The sequence below is a fragment of the Corvus kubaryi genome, unplaced genomic scaffold, assembly GCF_017639235.1.
Source record: "Corvus kubaryi isolate FWS band 111438036 unplaced genomic scaffold, C.kubaryi_AGA036_p1.0 49276, whole genome shotgun sequence".
NCBI lineage: Eukaryota > Metazoa > Chordata > Aves > Passeriformes > Corvidae > Corvus > Corvus kubaryi.
Window position 1 is genome coordinate 12656 of NW_024581347.1, and position 13950 is coordinate 26605.

Sequence of the window (13950 nt, forward strand, 5' to 3'; positions counted from 1 at the left end):
TCTATCCCTCCACCTCTCTCCGCCCTTCTGATCTGGTCGCGGCGACCCCCCCCCGGAGCCCCAAGCCCCCCCCCGGATTCCCCCCCCACCCCTTGGCAGGACCCCGACCTCCCCCCCGTGTCCCCCCGTGTCCCCCCGGCCACGCTCCCGGCGCCGCTGTCCCGCAGCCAGCGCTGCCCTCTGCCGGCGGCCCCGCGCCACTGCCCCGCTCGCAGCCCTTCCCCTCCCCTCCCCTCCCCATTACAAAGTCACCGAATGGTTTGGGGCGGGAGGGACCTTTAAGGGTCCCCCTGCCATGGGGAGGGACACTTTCCACTCCCCCGGGCAGGACCAGAAGGGCTGCTGCCACAGTCCTCCCTCCCCATCTCTCCCCCAGCCCCTGGGCCAGGCACATGGGAGCAGGAGGGGATGGGAGGCTCCTGGCTGTGCCCTTGCCCTCCTCAAAGCCACCTCTCTGCTCCGTCCCTTCATGTCAGGAACATTTTATTTGCAAAGACAAAAAGGCAAGAAACAAACACAGCCATTGAAAAACGTACAGCAGGAGACCACAATAACTTACACTATTTACAGGAACACACCAAGGTATAAAATACACGCACACATCTCGTGCTCTGACAAACCCAGCCCGGGGCCGGGCTGCACAAGCCCACAGAGACAACACCAGCCTTCACAGAGCTGGCCTCTGGAAAAAGCTCCGAGTGTGAAAAGGCATCTGCTATTGTGCTCCTTGTGCGGAAAGGAGTGATGGAGCAGGTGACACAGTGCTGCAGCTGCCCCAGCCTTGTGTGGGGCTGCACCTGGGGGTCCCAGGCCAGGTGGAGCAATTGGCAGGAACCAGGGCAGAGCTGTGATGGATGAGGGGACAAGCCCTGGGGCAGGAGGAAGGTGCAGGGCTGTACTTTTCTGGGAGCTGGGTCTGTGCTGGCCTCTGTCCCAGTTACAGCTGGAGCACCATGCAGCACCTGGAGGGGCTGGGGGTCCTCGTCCCTTCCCAGAAGGGCGAGGGGGGCTCAGAAGGGCATGCAGCCTGCAGGGGATGGTGAAGCTCCAGGGAGCCTGTGGAAAGCAAGTTGGAACCCTGTGCTTCACAGGGGTCATACCTGGGCTCTGTTCAGCGTGGGGCAGGGGAGGGACTGGTGTGGGGCACTGGGAGAGCTCCCTGGGAAGCAGGCACTGGTTTTGCAGCACCAAGGCAGGAGGCAGCATCTGAGACCCCAAGGCAGCTGTGCTCAGAGGTGGTGGGGAGGAACAACGCACCTGGGGGGGACAGGATGGGAGCCCGGAGCTGCCATTCCTTGCAGCTGGCCAGCCCATCCTGTGTCATCAGGGCTGTAGGTGACAGGGAGGGGACACCGCCCAGGGGGGGCTCACAGTGGTTTGGGGATCCAGTGCTTTTAGGCTCCTGACACTTTTCCACCCCTGTTGTGCAAAGCTCAGCTCTGGGGCAGCCCTGCAGCCTCCACAGAGCCTGGAGCTGGCCCCTGTGTGCTGGGGTTGAGGAGACCCCCAGAGCGAGAGATAGGCCCTGGGGAAAAAAGCATAACCCAGCAGCTGGAGGAAGGACTGCAGGTATGATCACACCCTTGTCACAAAACAAGGTGCCCAAGGGCAAAGTGCATGGCACGAAGGCAGCTCCAAACTGTCCTTGCCCTGAGGGGCTGTCAGAGGGGCTCTGAGACCACCAGAGGGGACTTCAGTGGTGCAGCAGGGCCCCTGACCCCTGAGGGAGCAGCCAGCACAGTGCAAAGGGATGGAACAGCTCACCCACGGCCACCGGCAGGCACAGAGCCCTCATCCCAGCTCAGCTCCTCCTCAGCTGTCTCAGCCCATGGTCCCAGTCTGAGCTCTGAAGCGTCAGAGTCCAAGGGGCCGCCCCTCCTACACCCAGCTGTGTGTGGGGACCTTGTGCTTTACTGTTTGGGAGGACCTGCACCCCAAACTGACAGGGTGGCTCGGAGCTCCCCAACCTCCCTGTGCCAGGGCAGCGAGGTCTGGCCCAGGGCAGCCCCCACCGTCAAGCTGGGGACAAGCTGGGGACTTCAGGGCTACCCTTGTTTACGTTCAGTGCCTGGGACTGAATCTAGACACAGCTACGTTTCCTAGGAGTGAAAAATCAAACATCACACACCAGAATCAGCTTCTCACAGACCATGCCCAGCTTGAGCAGAGGCTTGTACAGCACCGAGTCCCTGCTGCCCTGCAGCTGCAGCAGGCTCTGGAACACGGTGGCTGGAACCAGCCCATTCCAGCAATGTGCTTTGCACAGACATTTCCCAGTCAAGAACTTCATCACATCTACAGAGAATATCTGTGAGAGCAGAGGAAGAAACACGGGCTGAACTGAGCCCTTCAGAGTTCCCTTTCCACCCTTCTGCGGGACAAGATGGGAAGCACATCCAGGCTGCCAATCAACCGAATAACCAAGGGCAACACCACAGATCCTCGGACCAAGAATCCCACTAGAAATGGGAGCAAAATCTCAGTGTTGCCACTGCACTGGGGGATCCCACTGCACAGGTGGGAACTGGCAGTGCAGGGGATGCCAGCCCTGCTGCCCTGCCCAGGAGGAGGCAGGGAGGGGAACACAGGGGGGTAGCTCAGACATGCAAGGCAGGAGTGAGGCCACCAGTCCCCAGGATGAATTCAAGTGTCAAAACCGTAACAATAACAATAATTAAGAGAATAAAAAAAAAAGACTTACACCACAAACTCCCCACCCCATCCCCAATACGAAACCCAATGACAACAGCACCCAGCTTGCACCGTGAGGTAGCTAAACCAGATCAACACCCAAGACATGCTCTTTTGCATGAGAAACAGCAGCCCACACAGGTACTGAGACCTACACACACACACACACACACACACACACACACACACACACACAGCTATGGGATCACAGTCACCCCTGTCCTGGTTCCAGCCAGGACAGAGTTAATTTTTGCAGTAGCCAGGAGGGGATGTGGCCAGAACCCCTTCTGTACCACCTCACGTCATTACTGGGGCAGGGGGACCGGAGTCTCTTCCAGGGAGAAGGGATCTCTTCCCATCCGGGTAGCACGTGCTGCAGTGAACATTTTGCATGCGATTCGCTCTCTCTTTTGTACACTTTTGTTGTTAATATTGTTGCTGGTAATTTGTTTTCATATCTCATTGCTGTTTCCAGTAAACTGTTCCTATCTCAACCTGTGATTTTTACTTTTTGTGTCTCCAGTTCTCCTCTCCGTTCCACTGCAGGGAAGGAAGGAAGTGGGGGGTAGTGGGCAGCACATGGCTGTAGTGGGAACACTAAATTGGGCAATACCATTCCTAAACCACAACAGCTTTTTTTGGCATCCAAGGCAGGGCTGGAATGGTCGAGATAACAACAGAACTGCCCAGAGTGGGCTGGAAACAAATTTGATCTAAACATCTTCTGTATTAGGTACTGAGCCAGTGGTCACAATGTGGCTTGGTCTGCTCATGTGGGTACCTAACCCTGTAAATATTTCTGTGTGTTCCCATCACAGTGCTCTTCCTCAGAGCAGGGAGAGGCATCAGGATTGCTCTGTTGATGTACTGTGGGATATCAGTTTATGACATGATAACATCAAGGGCACTGAGGGTCATTTGGGATGTGTCTTGAGTGTTGCTCTTCTACCCTTACATTGGGCACTCCTTTGGGAGTCCATTAACAATCATAACCAGCCTGTGGGGGGAACAGGGGAGGATGACTTCGCCCAGTTTTTCACCCACTTTTCCTCCTTGAGGCCTGTTAAAACAGCTTTTGAAGTTCTGAATTCCCTTGGGATGTTAAGGAAATCATATTCTTGCCAGGTCTCCTTAGTGAAGTCCACATCATCTTTGGAGTCAAGAGAGATTTCTAGGGAGGTTATTCAGCAATCTGCCCTGATGGGGAATAGTCAAGACTGGCATGGAATGTGGGAGAAAATGGGCCACTTCTGGAAGAAATTCTCTCCTCCAGTGGTTTGGAAACTCCCCCTGAACAAGTACAAGACGCTGAAAAAGTGACAGAGTATTGGCAAGGAGAATGCCGGGGCAGCTCCAGAGAGGAGCGACTCATTGCAGTGTGCTGGGCCCTGGTTAGCATTTATCAGACACTGCTTTTCACTAGACAGCAGAGCAACAGGGACCATGGCCAAACTGCAGCTGCACCACGGGAACAACCCGTGCTGGGAGCAGAAGAAGAAATCCAAGACCAAATCAGTTTGCACAGAGAGGGATATAGAGGAAGCAGGGCCCTCACAACAGGAGGAAGAGGCAGGGCTGGAGATAATCACCCAATCCCCATCCCCAGGTGAGCTGCGATGTGAAAAGATTTCAGCTGCCAGCTGGGTTGAGCCCCTGGTGACCCAACTGCTCCAACGCTGGGAAACTACAGCCAACGCTGTGGAACCGGATGGTAGAGAAGCCGAGTAACTGGGATCCCTGTCCTGGGATGTGGGCATTGACAGGGGGACTGGGAAGAGGACAGAAACTCTCAGCCTCTGGACGTGACTCCTGTCAAGCATGAGGGAAAGGTCTTCTCCCAAGGATGATCGAGTAGTGCACCCAAGCAGATGGAACGCCGTGGAGAAGGTACCCAGGACCTGAGGGAATTCGCTGTGTTAGAGGGAGTCCATAGGGATTCCAATAACCAACAGTCCCCTGTAGGTGCAGATGAGGTCCAGTGCACACAGTCCACGTGGAGGAAGGTTGTACAGAGCACAGACTCATTGGCTCTGATGTCAACAGAAGGAGAACAAACAGTGTTAGAGGTGGCTCCCCAACTCTGATGACGATCATCTTTCTTCCTTCCTACCAACCTGTGTCTCAACTGTGTAAAAAGACTATCTAAGCCCGTGGACCAGCCCATGGACTGTGGACTGAGGAAATGTCCCACATCACACCAGCACGGACCAGAGAGGGGACACACCACAAGGCAACCTATGGTTTTACCTGCATGACTATGCAGAGGACAAGAGGAAGTGGGATGGAAAACCCACCTCTGCCTCGGCAGCATGGGTGTGTGAGCTGAGAGCAAAAACAACAACTGCAGGAAACTCTTCAAGGATTAATGCCGCTCTGGTTTCCAGTGGGCACGTGCTCAGACAGAATAAAAGGGCCAATGTCACTTCTGATCCTCCTGAATGCACCTTCAGTTCACATCTGCAAGAAGTGAGCAGTGAGGACCATGAGGAGAACTAGAGGGGCCCTGCCCCCAGCCAGGTGGGGAGAGCAGCAACGGGATCTGTCGGACTGTGTGGATCCACGGCCCGGCACAGCAGAGCCCCACGGGTGTAAGGCTTTAGCACAACGTACCCTGATGCCCTTGAGGTACACAGGGGCAGGATCCATTTCTTCTCTTCTGGGGAGGGGGGGTCTATTCTGGTCAGGAAAACACAGCTGCAGCCAGGTCAGGGCTCCAGGGTGAGTGATCTGCATGTGAATCATTCTCTCTTTTGTACACTTCTGTTAATATTGTTGCTGTTTTACTGTTTGTTTTTTATCTCACTGCTGTTTCCAGTAAATTGCTCTTATCTCAACCTGTGATCTTCATCTTTTGTGCCTCCAATTCCCCTCTCCACCCTGCTGGGGATGGGGGTGTGAGTGGTGCATGGTTTTAGTGGGAGCACTAAACTGGAGAATACTATTCCTAAACCAGGACACCTCTCACTTCAAACTCCCCCTGCCTTAGGGTGCTGCTGCCCCAGCATCAGCTCCCTCCCTTCACGGGCTGTGAGAGCCTTGCAGCTCCTCAACACGCTGCTGGCCACAGCAGCAATAGAGGCTCAGCATCATCCAGGACTGGTCACTCAGGCCTGGAATACTCAACAGGCACTTACAGCCTGCACATGGGAAGAAACTGGTGGCAAAAGGCAAGGCAGGTCTGACCCCAGGTCCCCCAGAGACACCTTCACCCACGGCAGCAGGGAGCAGGAAGGCTTCAGGGCAGGCACTGGAGAGCTCAGAGCAGACACAGATTCACACACGACACCTGGCTACAGCCAAACACACTCTGCCACAGACCCCCCCATACACACACAACCCCTCCAGCCAGGCAAGGGATAAACCAGCTGAGGAATGAGTGCAGAAACCCTCTCCAAGACAGGCTTGGGGTGGGGGGACACCTTCCCCAGCCCCCCATGTGTGTGTGCTACTGGGTGGTGAGGTCCCTGTGCATTTTTGGCTGCACCCTCGGCTCCACAGGTCACACGGGATGGATGGGCTCCTCTCCTCAGCACAGTCATCAGGCCTGGCTGGGCAGGGCTCAGCCACAATCACAGGGGGGCAGCGACTGTCCTGGGGAGGGTTACACACACACTCACACACACACACACAGGTACCATTTACCCTCCAACAAGGCAAGCCAGTAGGATGGAACTTTTCCCAAAAAAAGGCAACCCCCCTCCCCCATCAAACCAATAGAGATGCTCCTGTCTTTCATGATGCAGAGGAATCCCCCCACTCCAGCCAGAATACTTCGAACAAGGCCTGGTGGCAAATGGGGCTGGTCAAGGTATCACTGTGGTTGGAGAGAGCAGAGGGGAAATGGTCTGTGCTTTATGGGGCAGGCCCTGGAGCCCCTGGCCTCCAAGATCCCAGTTCAGTGCTGGTGGGATCACATGAAGAAATCCTTAAATTTGAGTTCAGGTGCTGCTTCTTCTGTGACAAAAGGGAAAGGAGAGCGTGTGAGGCAAGAACACCCATCCTGGGGTCTCCTCAGCCATCCCACAAGAGCCCTGGGTGGCCCAGGGCAGGACAGAGCAGGGGATGGTCCAATGGGCCATAGGAGAGATGGAGGAAAGCTCCAGTGTGAGACCAGGGCCTTACCAGGCCCCCCCTTGAACAGGAGAGAGACAGGAAGGAGCCTGCAGAATGTACGTCCTTGGGGAAACACTCCTGGATGGAGCCCCCAGACCCTCAGGGAGATGAGATTGTGCAAGATCATCCACTGCAGGATTGTCCTTGGAGCACAGGGGGAATCAGGGGACTTGTGCGAGATCAGTGTGTGCAACCCCCTCCTCACTGTGCTCCTGCCCCAGCGGCTGCTCCGTGCCTTGCTGGCTTCTCTCTGTCCTTGGATCCATGCGGGCCAGCAGGCCCAGCCTAAGCAAGCTCCAATCCAGGCAGAGGTCTGAGGGCAGAACCTAAGGGAAGGACAGACAGAGCCACAGCAGTGGGGTGACAAATCCTTGGCTTTTTTGCCCTGTAACCTCCATTCTTGCTTCCTTTCTCCAACCCAAGGGGGTTAACTCGCTGCAGGAACCCACCACAAACCTGTGATGGGGGTCACGATGTCCCGAGCAGGGCTGAGCAGCCCTTCCCACTGCAGAGCAGGCTGGGCACATGGGGAAGAGCCCAGAGCCATGGGGCAGTTGAGTTTACAGCTGGGGTTTGGAGAATGTCGAAGGGAACTGCAGCAGGTCTGTCTGGAAGTTGCCCGATGGAGATCTTCCCAGGCTTGCCGTGCCTCATGAGATGGGACATGGCAAAGGAGCGTAGAGGTGCACCCCTCTGACCACTGGGGACAGGTCCACAGAGGACAGGGAAGGCCAGGAGTACCAGGAAATCCTTCTGTAGCCCCCACAGCAGAGGCGTCCCACGAGGAATGGCTCCAGAGAAGCACCCTCTGTGTTGCGGTCCTGGCCAGCAGACACCAAATGTCCTCGTGGAGTGGAGAAAGACTCCTGCAGGAACCAGCCCGGGAGCAGCACAGCATGGCAGAGGCCACATGAGCCCACAGTGGCAGGAGGGAACTGGGTGTCTCTGAGAAGGAGTCAAGGATCTCTGACCCCCAGAAGTCCTCACAGCAGGATGGGTGGGAGGAGGGATGAAACATTTCCTGTTCACTGGAGAACCATCGAGAAACCTCCGCAGGAGGGCAGGTGGAGCTGCTGGTGCCCCACAGAGCTGCTTCCTCGCAGGAGCTGACAGCGCTCAAAGTACCAGATGCAGCATTGTCCACCTCGCTGGGTCAGGCACAAAGAAATCCCTGTCCTGGGCTGAGCTCCGGGAGGTGACTGAGTCCTGATAGCAGGGGGGCACCCTGACCTTCACCCTGCCCCCACGCCTTCCAGTCTTTCTGCAGTTCCTAGTTTGACCCCGCAGGCAACCTCCTCCCACTCCAGAGCTTCACTGTCAAGTCGCTGAGGAACAAAGGTGAGAGGGACAGCATGACCCAGGGATCGGGGCAGGAGCCCCACGGACACTACACCAGAGGCACCACGAGGGAACACGCTCGCTCCCCCTTCCCCCGCCACGGCAGCATGCAGCCCCCCCAGACTTCCAGGCCCTTTTCCCTTGGCAGGAGTTTGTCCGATGCACTTTGGGGAGAAGGCAAGCCCAATGGGGCTCGGCCTCCAGCTCACCCCACTGGCAGCAGCTGGGACAAGGGGAAGTGGTGACCTCCAGGGCTGACCCCACACCAGGACTCCTACCCGCCTTGAACGAGCTCCACCTAGGTCCCAGCAGTGATATCCAGGGAGCTGCTTTGCTCCTGGGGCATGGGCTGATTTGGGGGTGGCTGCTGACTCCCAACCCACTATCCATGCAAAGGCACGGGCAGGCCATGGCTTCCCACAGAGTTGCCAAAGTAGATGTGGGAAGGAAAGAAAAACAAAAAGCCAGTGAAACCAAGGCAGGGCTATGACTGGGACAAGGGGGAGAGTCCATTCTAACAAAGACTTATCAAGTGGGGAAAAACGCAGAATAGTTTCATACCGTGAAGAAGCAGCTCAGACCGGAGAGAGGGGGGGGGGAGGGGGAAGAGAGAGAGGAGCAAAAGCAACAGTGAGAGGGACAGAGGGAGGGAGAGATGGAGAGAAAAGGGAAGGAGGGACGGAAGAAGAGCATATGAGCAAGAGAGTCAAAGAGCAGGAGGGTCAAGGCAGACTAGTAGCACGGCCCTTTATGGCAAGGACGCGTCGTGGAAGGCAAGGGGTGAGCCCAGGCACGTAATTCCATAACTTTACCCGGCAGTCGCTGTGGCACAGATGGGAAGTGGGGAGAAGGAGAGGCAGAGAGAGACAGAGAAAAAGGAAGGGAGAAAAGGGACATGGTCGAAAAGAGGATATCAGAGTCTTGCTGCCGAAGAGCTCCCCGAGAGCAGCAGACAATGCCCAGCCCCGAGGGAGAGGGGTCCCTGCGTGGGGAGTAACCCAGGGCATCACCAGAGCGTGGGGGGGGCTGCCCAGGGACAGCTCTTGGCACTGCGGTGGGCAGGCCGTGCCGTGGGCAGGCTACAGCGGGCAAAAGGAGAGGAAGGAGCAGAGGGACTAAAAAGCTGCAAGACTCCCTCCCCGCTCCCTGCTCACCCAGCACACACCCACCCAGGCCCAGGGGCGACGGCTCAAACCCAGGGTCTCCCCCTTCCCAGGGGCCGTGGGGGCAGAACGTGCGAGGCTCACCTGGAGGCAGTGAAGATGTGCTTTGAGTTGGTGCAGATGGCGTTGATGGGGCTGTCGTGCCCCTTGATCTCCCCGACCGGGGTGAAGGTGTCCACGTTCCAGACTTTGATGACGCCTCCTCGGCAGGCGCTCAGCACCATGGGGCGGCCGGGGATGAAGGCCAGGGCACAGACCCAGTCTTTGTGGGCATTGGGGATTTGCTGTAGGTACAGGCACAGAGCAGAGGCCGTGACCAACCTCACCTGCAGCCCCACGAGCAGCCCCATGCACCCAGCCTGGGTCCTCAGGCCCTCACTGACACCCTGGGACTGACTGGGACCGTGCAACTGGCGATGCCCAGTTAGCAGCCAAGGGTATGGACTTGAAAGTCATGGCTTGGCTTCTCCCCTGGGCAGGAGACATCAACCCAGAATTCAAGGTGGAACACAAGCCCCCACATTGCAACTGATGCCACAGCCTGTCTGAAGGAGAGCTGGCGATCCCAAGCACCCTGCTGGACAACTGTGGGGGCACAGCACACCCACACATGGCCCAGGACTGGGAGTGTGCTCCCTGGTGAGCTCCATGCAGGACACTGGCACGAGGTTCCTGGACAACCCCCCAGGCCCCAGCAGCAACACCCCTGTGCCCTGTGTCACCACAGGACCTGTGCTCTGCTCCCCTCCAGACCTGGATAAGTTCCTGCTGCTCCAGATCCCACTTCTTGATGCCGTTGTCCCTGGAGCCGCTGAAGAGGACATCTCCCTGGATGGCCAGGCACTCGATGCCGTCGTAGTGAGGGGGCTCGAAGTTGTGCGTGGGGCCAATATTGCCCACCATGCCCTCCGAGAGCTCAAACACCTGGGGAAGGTATTGCAGCAGGTAACAGGCCACAGATGGCACTGGGGACAGAGCTGGCCCTCTCCTGGGGAGTTTGGCCACCACCCTCTGTGTTCTAGGCTCAGGGCACCTACAGTGATGCTGGAAAGGGGACTGGGCATTGGCTGCTGGAGGCTTTTTGGGACTGAGGGTCCTGCCACAAGCAGAGATCTGCCACCAGGGACAGCCCCACTCTGCTGCATTTTACTCATGGTGAGCCTTCACACTCCTCAGGAGCCAAGCTGAGAGCTGAGTGGGACCCTGTCTCACTCACTGTCTCACCACCCCTCCTCACTTCCCTGGTGACAGCTCTACTTCAACCTGCTGAAACCTGACAGGAAGGGACAGGCTCCTGCTGTGCTGGAGCTGTGACAGAGTGGGCACAAGGCATCTTTATCAGGGGGTATTATCGAGGAGAACAGGGTGAGCTGCTCATCTGGGTTGGCCATCACATGCAAGTCCCAGCCATGGAGTCTGATGCATGAGAGAAATGCAACTTCTTCTCCAAAGGTGCATTGTGGACCAAGCAAAAGGCAAGATTTAGGAAAAGGAAACAAGTGAAAACCTCACATGCAGAGGTGAAAACAGAATCTGGGCTCAGCTTTCAGAAGGAGAGAGGAGTCAGGGGTTGCCAACATCTGGGCTTCCCTACAGGACTGGGGGTGCTGCTCCTCAGGGGGGAGAGTACCTTGACGTAGTGATCTTTGGAGCCTGTGACCACCAGGTCGTGGTTGCTCGCCGTCTGGTTCACCGTGAGACACATCACCGGCCCGATGTGGCCACTCAGCTTCCCCACGGGCTGCAGCCTGGGTTCAAGGGCACAGGTCAGCCCCTCCTGCGTGCTGGAGCTCATCCAAAGGGCCCTCCCAAGCACAGCCTCCCCCAGCCCTGGAGCACCTCAGGAGGGGTTGTTCCCTTCGGGGGAGAGTGGGCAGGGAGACCCCATTCCCTGTGATTCTGGGGGAGGATGGCAGCCTCGGAGTGTGCCAACATCTGGCTGCAGCCTGAGAGTGTGCCAACATCTGGCTGCAGAGCCCAGGCTGCAGCACAGGGTTCGCAGCCCAGTGCCCACTGGGCAGGTAGGAGGACAAGGCAAAAGCAAGGCACTGCTGCTCATCCCACTTGCCTTTTCCCTTCTGCTAAGCTCTGCCCCGTGCACAGAAAAACCCCCCACCCCAAGCAGCTCCAGTGCTGCTCATCTCCCCTTGGGTCCCATAGGAAGGGGTCCCGAAAATCCTTATTCCAGGCAACTTCCATTGTGAAAAAGGCTTTCACATTCCCCAGGAGGATCATTTCAGGCCCCTCTGAGCAGCCAGTGCCCACCTGGCACCCGTAGGATGTCCTGCCCACGCCAGCACTCCCCTCACCTGCTCAGCTCCCAGACGCGGACGGAGTTTCCCGCAGCGGCGTAGAGCGTGGTGCCCGTGGGGTTGAGCGCGATCTGGTTGATCTGGTGCTCCCCCTGCACGCTGGTGACAGTGCGGGTGGTGGTCCCAGCACACGCGTCCCCAGAGATCACCTGGCCAGAAGATCTGAAGCAGGGAGGGTTCAAAGGGGGAGGATGAGTGGAGACCAGAGCCACTGAGGAACCACCCGGGGCTGTTGGCTCCAGGCTGGCACAGCTGGGTCCCACCCTGAGGAAAGGCCCTGCAGGTATCCCTGTCTTTCTGGCCACAATGGGACCAACAAGAGCTCTGTCCCACAGACCAGTGCCCGGCCTGCAGAGGCAGCCAAGGATGTAGGGTCTGTGCGTGACTCAGAGCATCCTGCCTGGGTTTCCACCTGAGGGCCACTCTGCTCTCCTCCCATGCCTCTCTGCTTCCCACAGGAAGAGCTGCTGAGTGCTGGCATCCAGCACAGGGAAGCAGAGGTCTTGGCCTCTGTACCATGAGAGAAGCACCTTCAGGCTGAGGCAGATGAGCAGAGGCTGGATGGAGAAAGGAGATCTGTGCCAGAGCTAGTGGGTAACTCTGACCTACCATCCTGTCCTAACCTTTGAGTCCTACTCCAGACTGGCAGCCACAGCTGCAGTCTGTCCCATGCTCCTTTCTGGTCTGCACAGGGATCCAAGTTTCCCACTGAAGTGCCTGTGATGTGCCCAGCCACGATGCAGTTTGGGGCTGTGCCCCCCTGCTGGAGCTGCCAGCTCTCCTGGCCACCCCCAGAACAGCTGCAAGATCTCTTCAAAGCTCCTGACCCTTAACAAGGGCAAGCACAGGATTCTGCAGCTGGGACACAGCACCCCTGGTTGTGTGCATACAGCAGGGAATGGAGGCTGGAGAGGTGGGAAAGGACCTGGGGATCCTGGTCAACAGAAAGTTCAGTGTGAGTCAGCAGTGCCCTGGCAGCCAGGAGGGACATCCATGTCCTGGGAGGCACCAGGCACAGCTGGGCAAAGGAGGGGATTGTCCTGCCCTGCTCTGCGCTGGGACAGCCTCACCTCAAATCCTTGGTGCAGTTTTGAGCACCACAATATAAAAAAGACATTGGAGAGCATCCTAAGGAGGGCCACGAGAATGGTGAAGGGTCTGGAGGGGAAGCCTCGTGAGGGGCAGCTGAGGTCACTTGGTTTGTTCAGTGGAGACTGAGGGGAGACCTCACTGGGGCCTTCAGCATCCTCACGAGGGGCAGCAGAGGGACAGGTACCAATCTGTTCCCTCTCATGACAAGTGACAGGACCCAAGGGAATGGCTGGAGCTGAGTTGGGAGATGTTTAGGTTGGATATCAGGAAAAGGTTCTTCCCTCAGAGGGTGGTTGGGCACTGAACAGGGAATGGGCACAGCTCCAAGCCTGTGTGAGTTCAAGAAGCATTTGGACAACGCTCCCAGGCACAGGGTAGGATTGTTGGGGTGTCTGTGCAGGGCCAGGAGGTGGGCTTGATGATCCTGGAGTCCCTTCCAACTCAGCCTATTCTGTGACTTTATGACCCTGAGTCTTTGCTGCAGGAGGTCCCCATGAGTTCCCTCACCCCAAACTCTCTCCCAGCCTCCCTGTTCCCTAAGGAAGCAGCACTGCAAACTGGCACTAAAGGAGCTGTGTCTGGCCATGTCCCCTGTCCCTGCAGGTTCTGGAACTGGTTTCTGCAAAGTCAGAGATGCCCAGAGTGCCCCAGGTCCCCCAAAGCTGCACGTACGTGAGGGTGCGGATGCACCGGGCCGAGTCGCGGATGTCCCACACTTTGATGTACGACGTGGACACGGTGAACACCAGCCCCGTGTGGCTGCAGTACTTGATGGAAACCACATTGTTTGGGTGACCCTTGAGAGAAGCGATTTCTTGGCCTGTCACCAGGTTCCACATTTTGCAGCTCCGGTCTGTGGGAGGAAGAACATGCCCAGGAGTGTTGGGGGTGTCTCCTGCAAGGGCATGGTGGCCTGGGGACAATATGAGCATCTCCCCCCACTCACAGGGCCAGAGGAAAGGAGCCAGCCAGCCCCAGGGCAGGACAGGGCAAGGCAGGGCTCAACACTGAAGACAGGGATGTAATGCCCAACACCTCCCACATTCCCAGTGCCAACCTGCTCCCACAGCATCTGCATCTTCCCTGTCCCCTCTGCCCATCACCCACCTTTGGACCCAGTGAAGAGCAGCTCGTCGGTGGCATCCAGGCAGAGCACAGGCTTGGTGTGTCCCTCTGCCACCGAGACACACTGCAGGGGGGCTGTCCGGGCGTTCTTGGTGCCACCCACTGGGTTAATGATG

General features: G+C 57.5%; 1 protein-coding gene across 1 annotated transcript; it reads right to left on the reverse strand.

Moving 5' to 3' along the window:
* Nucleotides 1–466: 466 nt before the first annotated feature.
* LOC121672317 (kinesin-like protein KIF21B) lies at nt 467–13944 on the reverse strand. The gene is made up of 7 exons (XM_042044927.1): nt 13817–13944; nt 13382–13562; nt 11615–11779; nt 10936–11053; nt 10059–10229; nt 9390–9589; nt 467–8129 (listed from the first exon to the last, which is right to left on the reverse strand). The coding sequence occupies exons 2-7, from the start codon at nt 13546–13548 to the stop codon at nt 8075–8077; spliced, it is 876 nt and encodes a 291-aa protein (XP_041900861.1). The 5' UTR covers nt 13549–13562; nt 13817–13944; the 3' UTR covers nt 467–8074.
* Between the last annotated feature and the right edge of the window lie 6 nt (nt 13945–13950).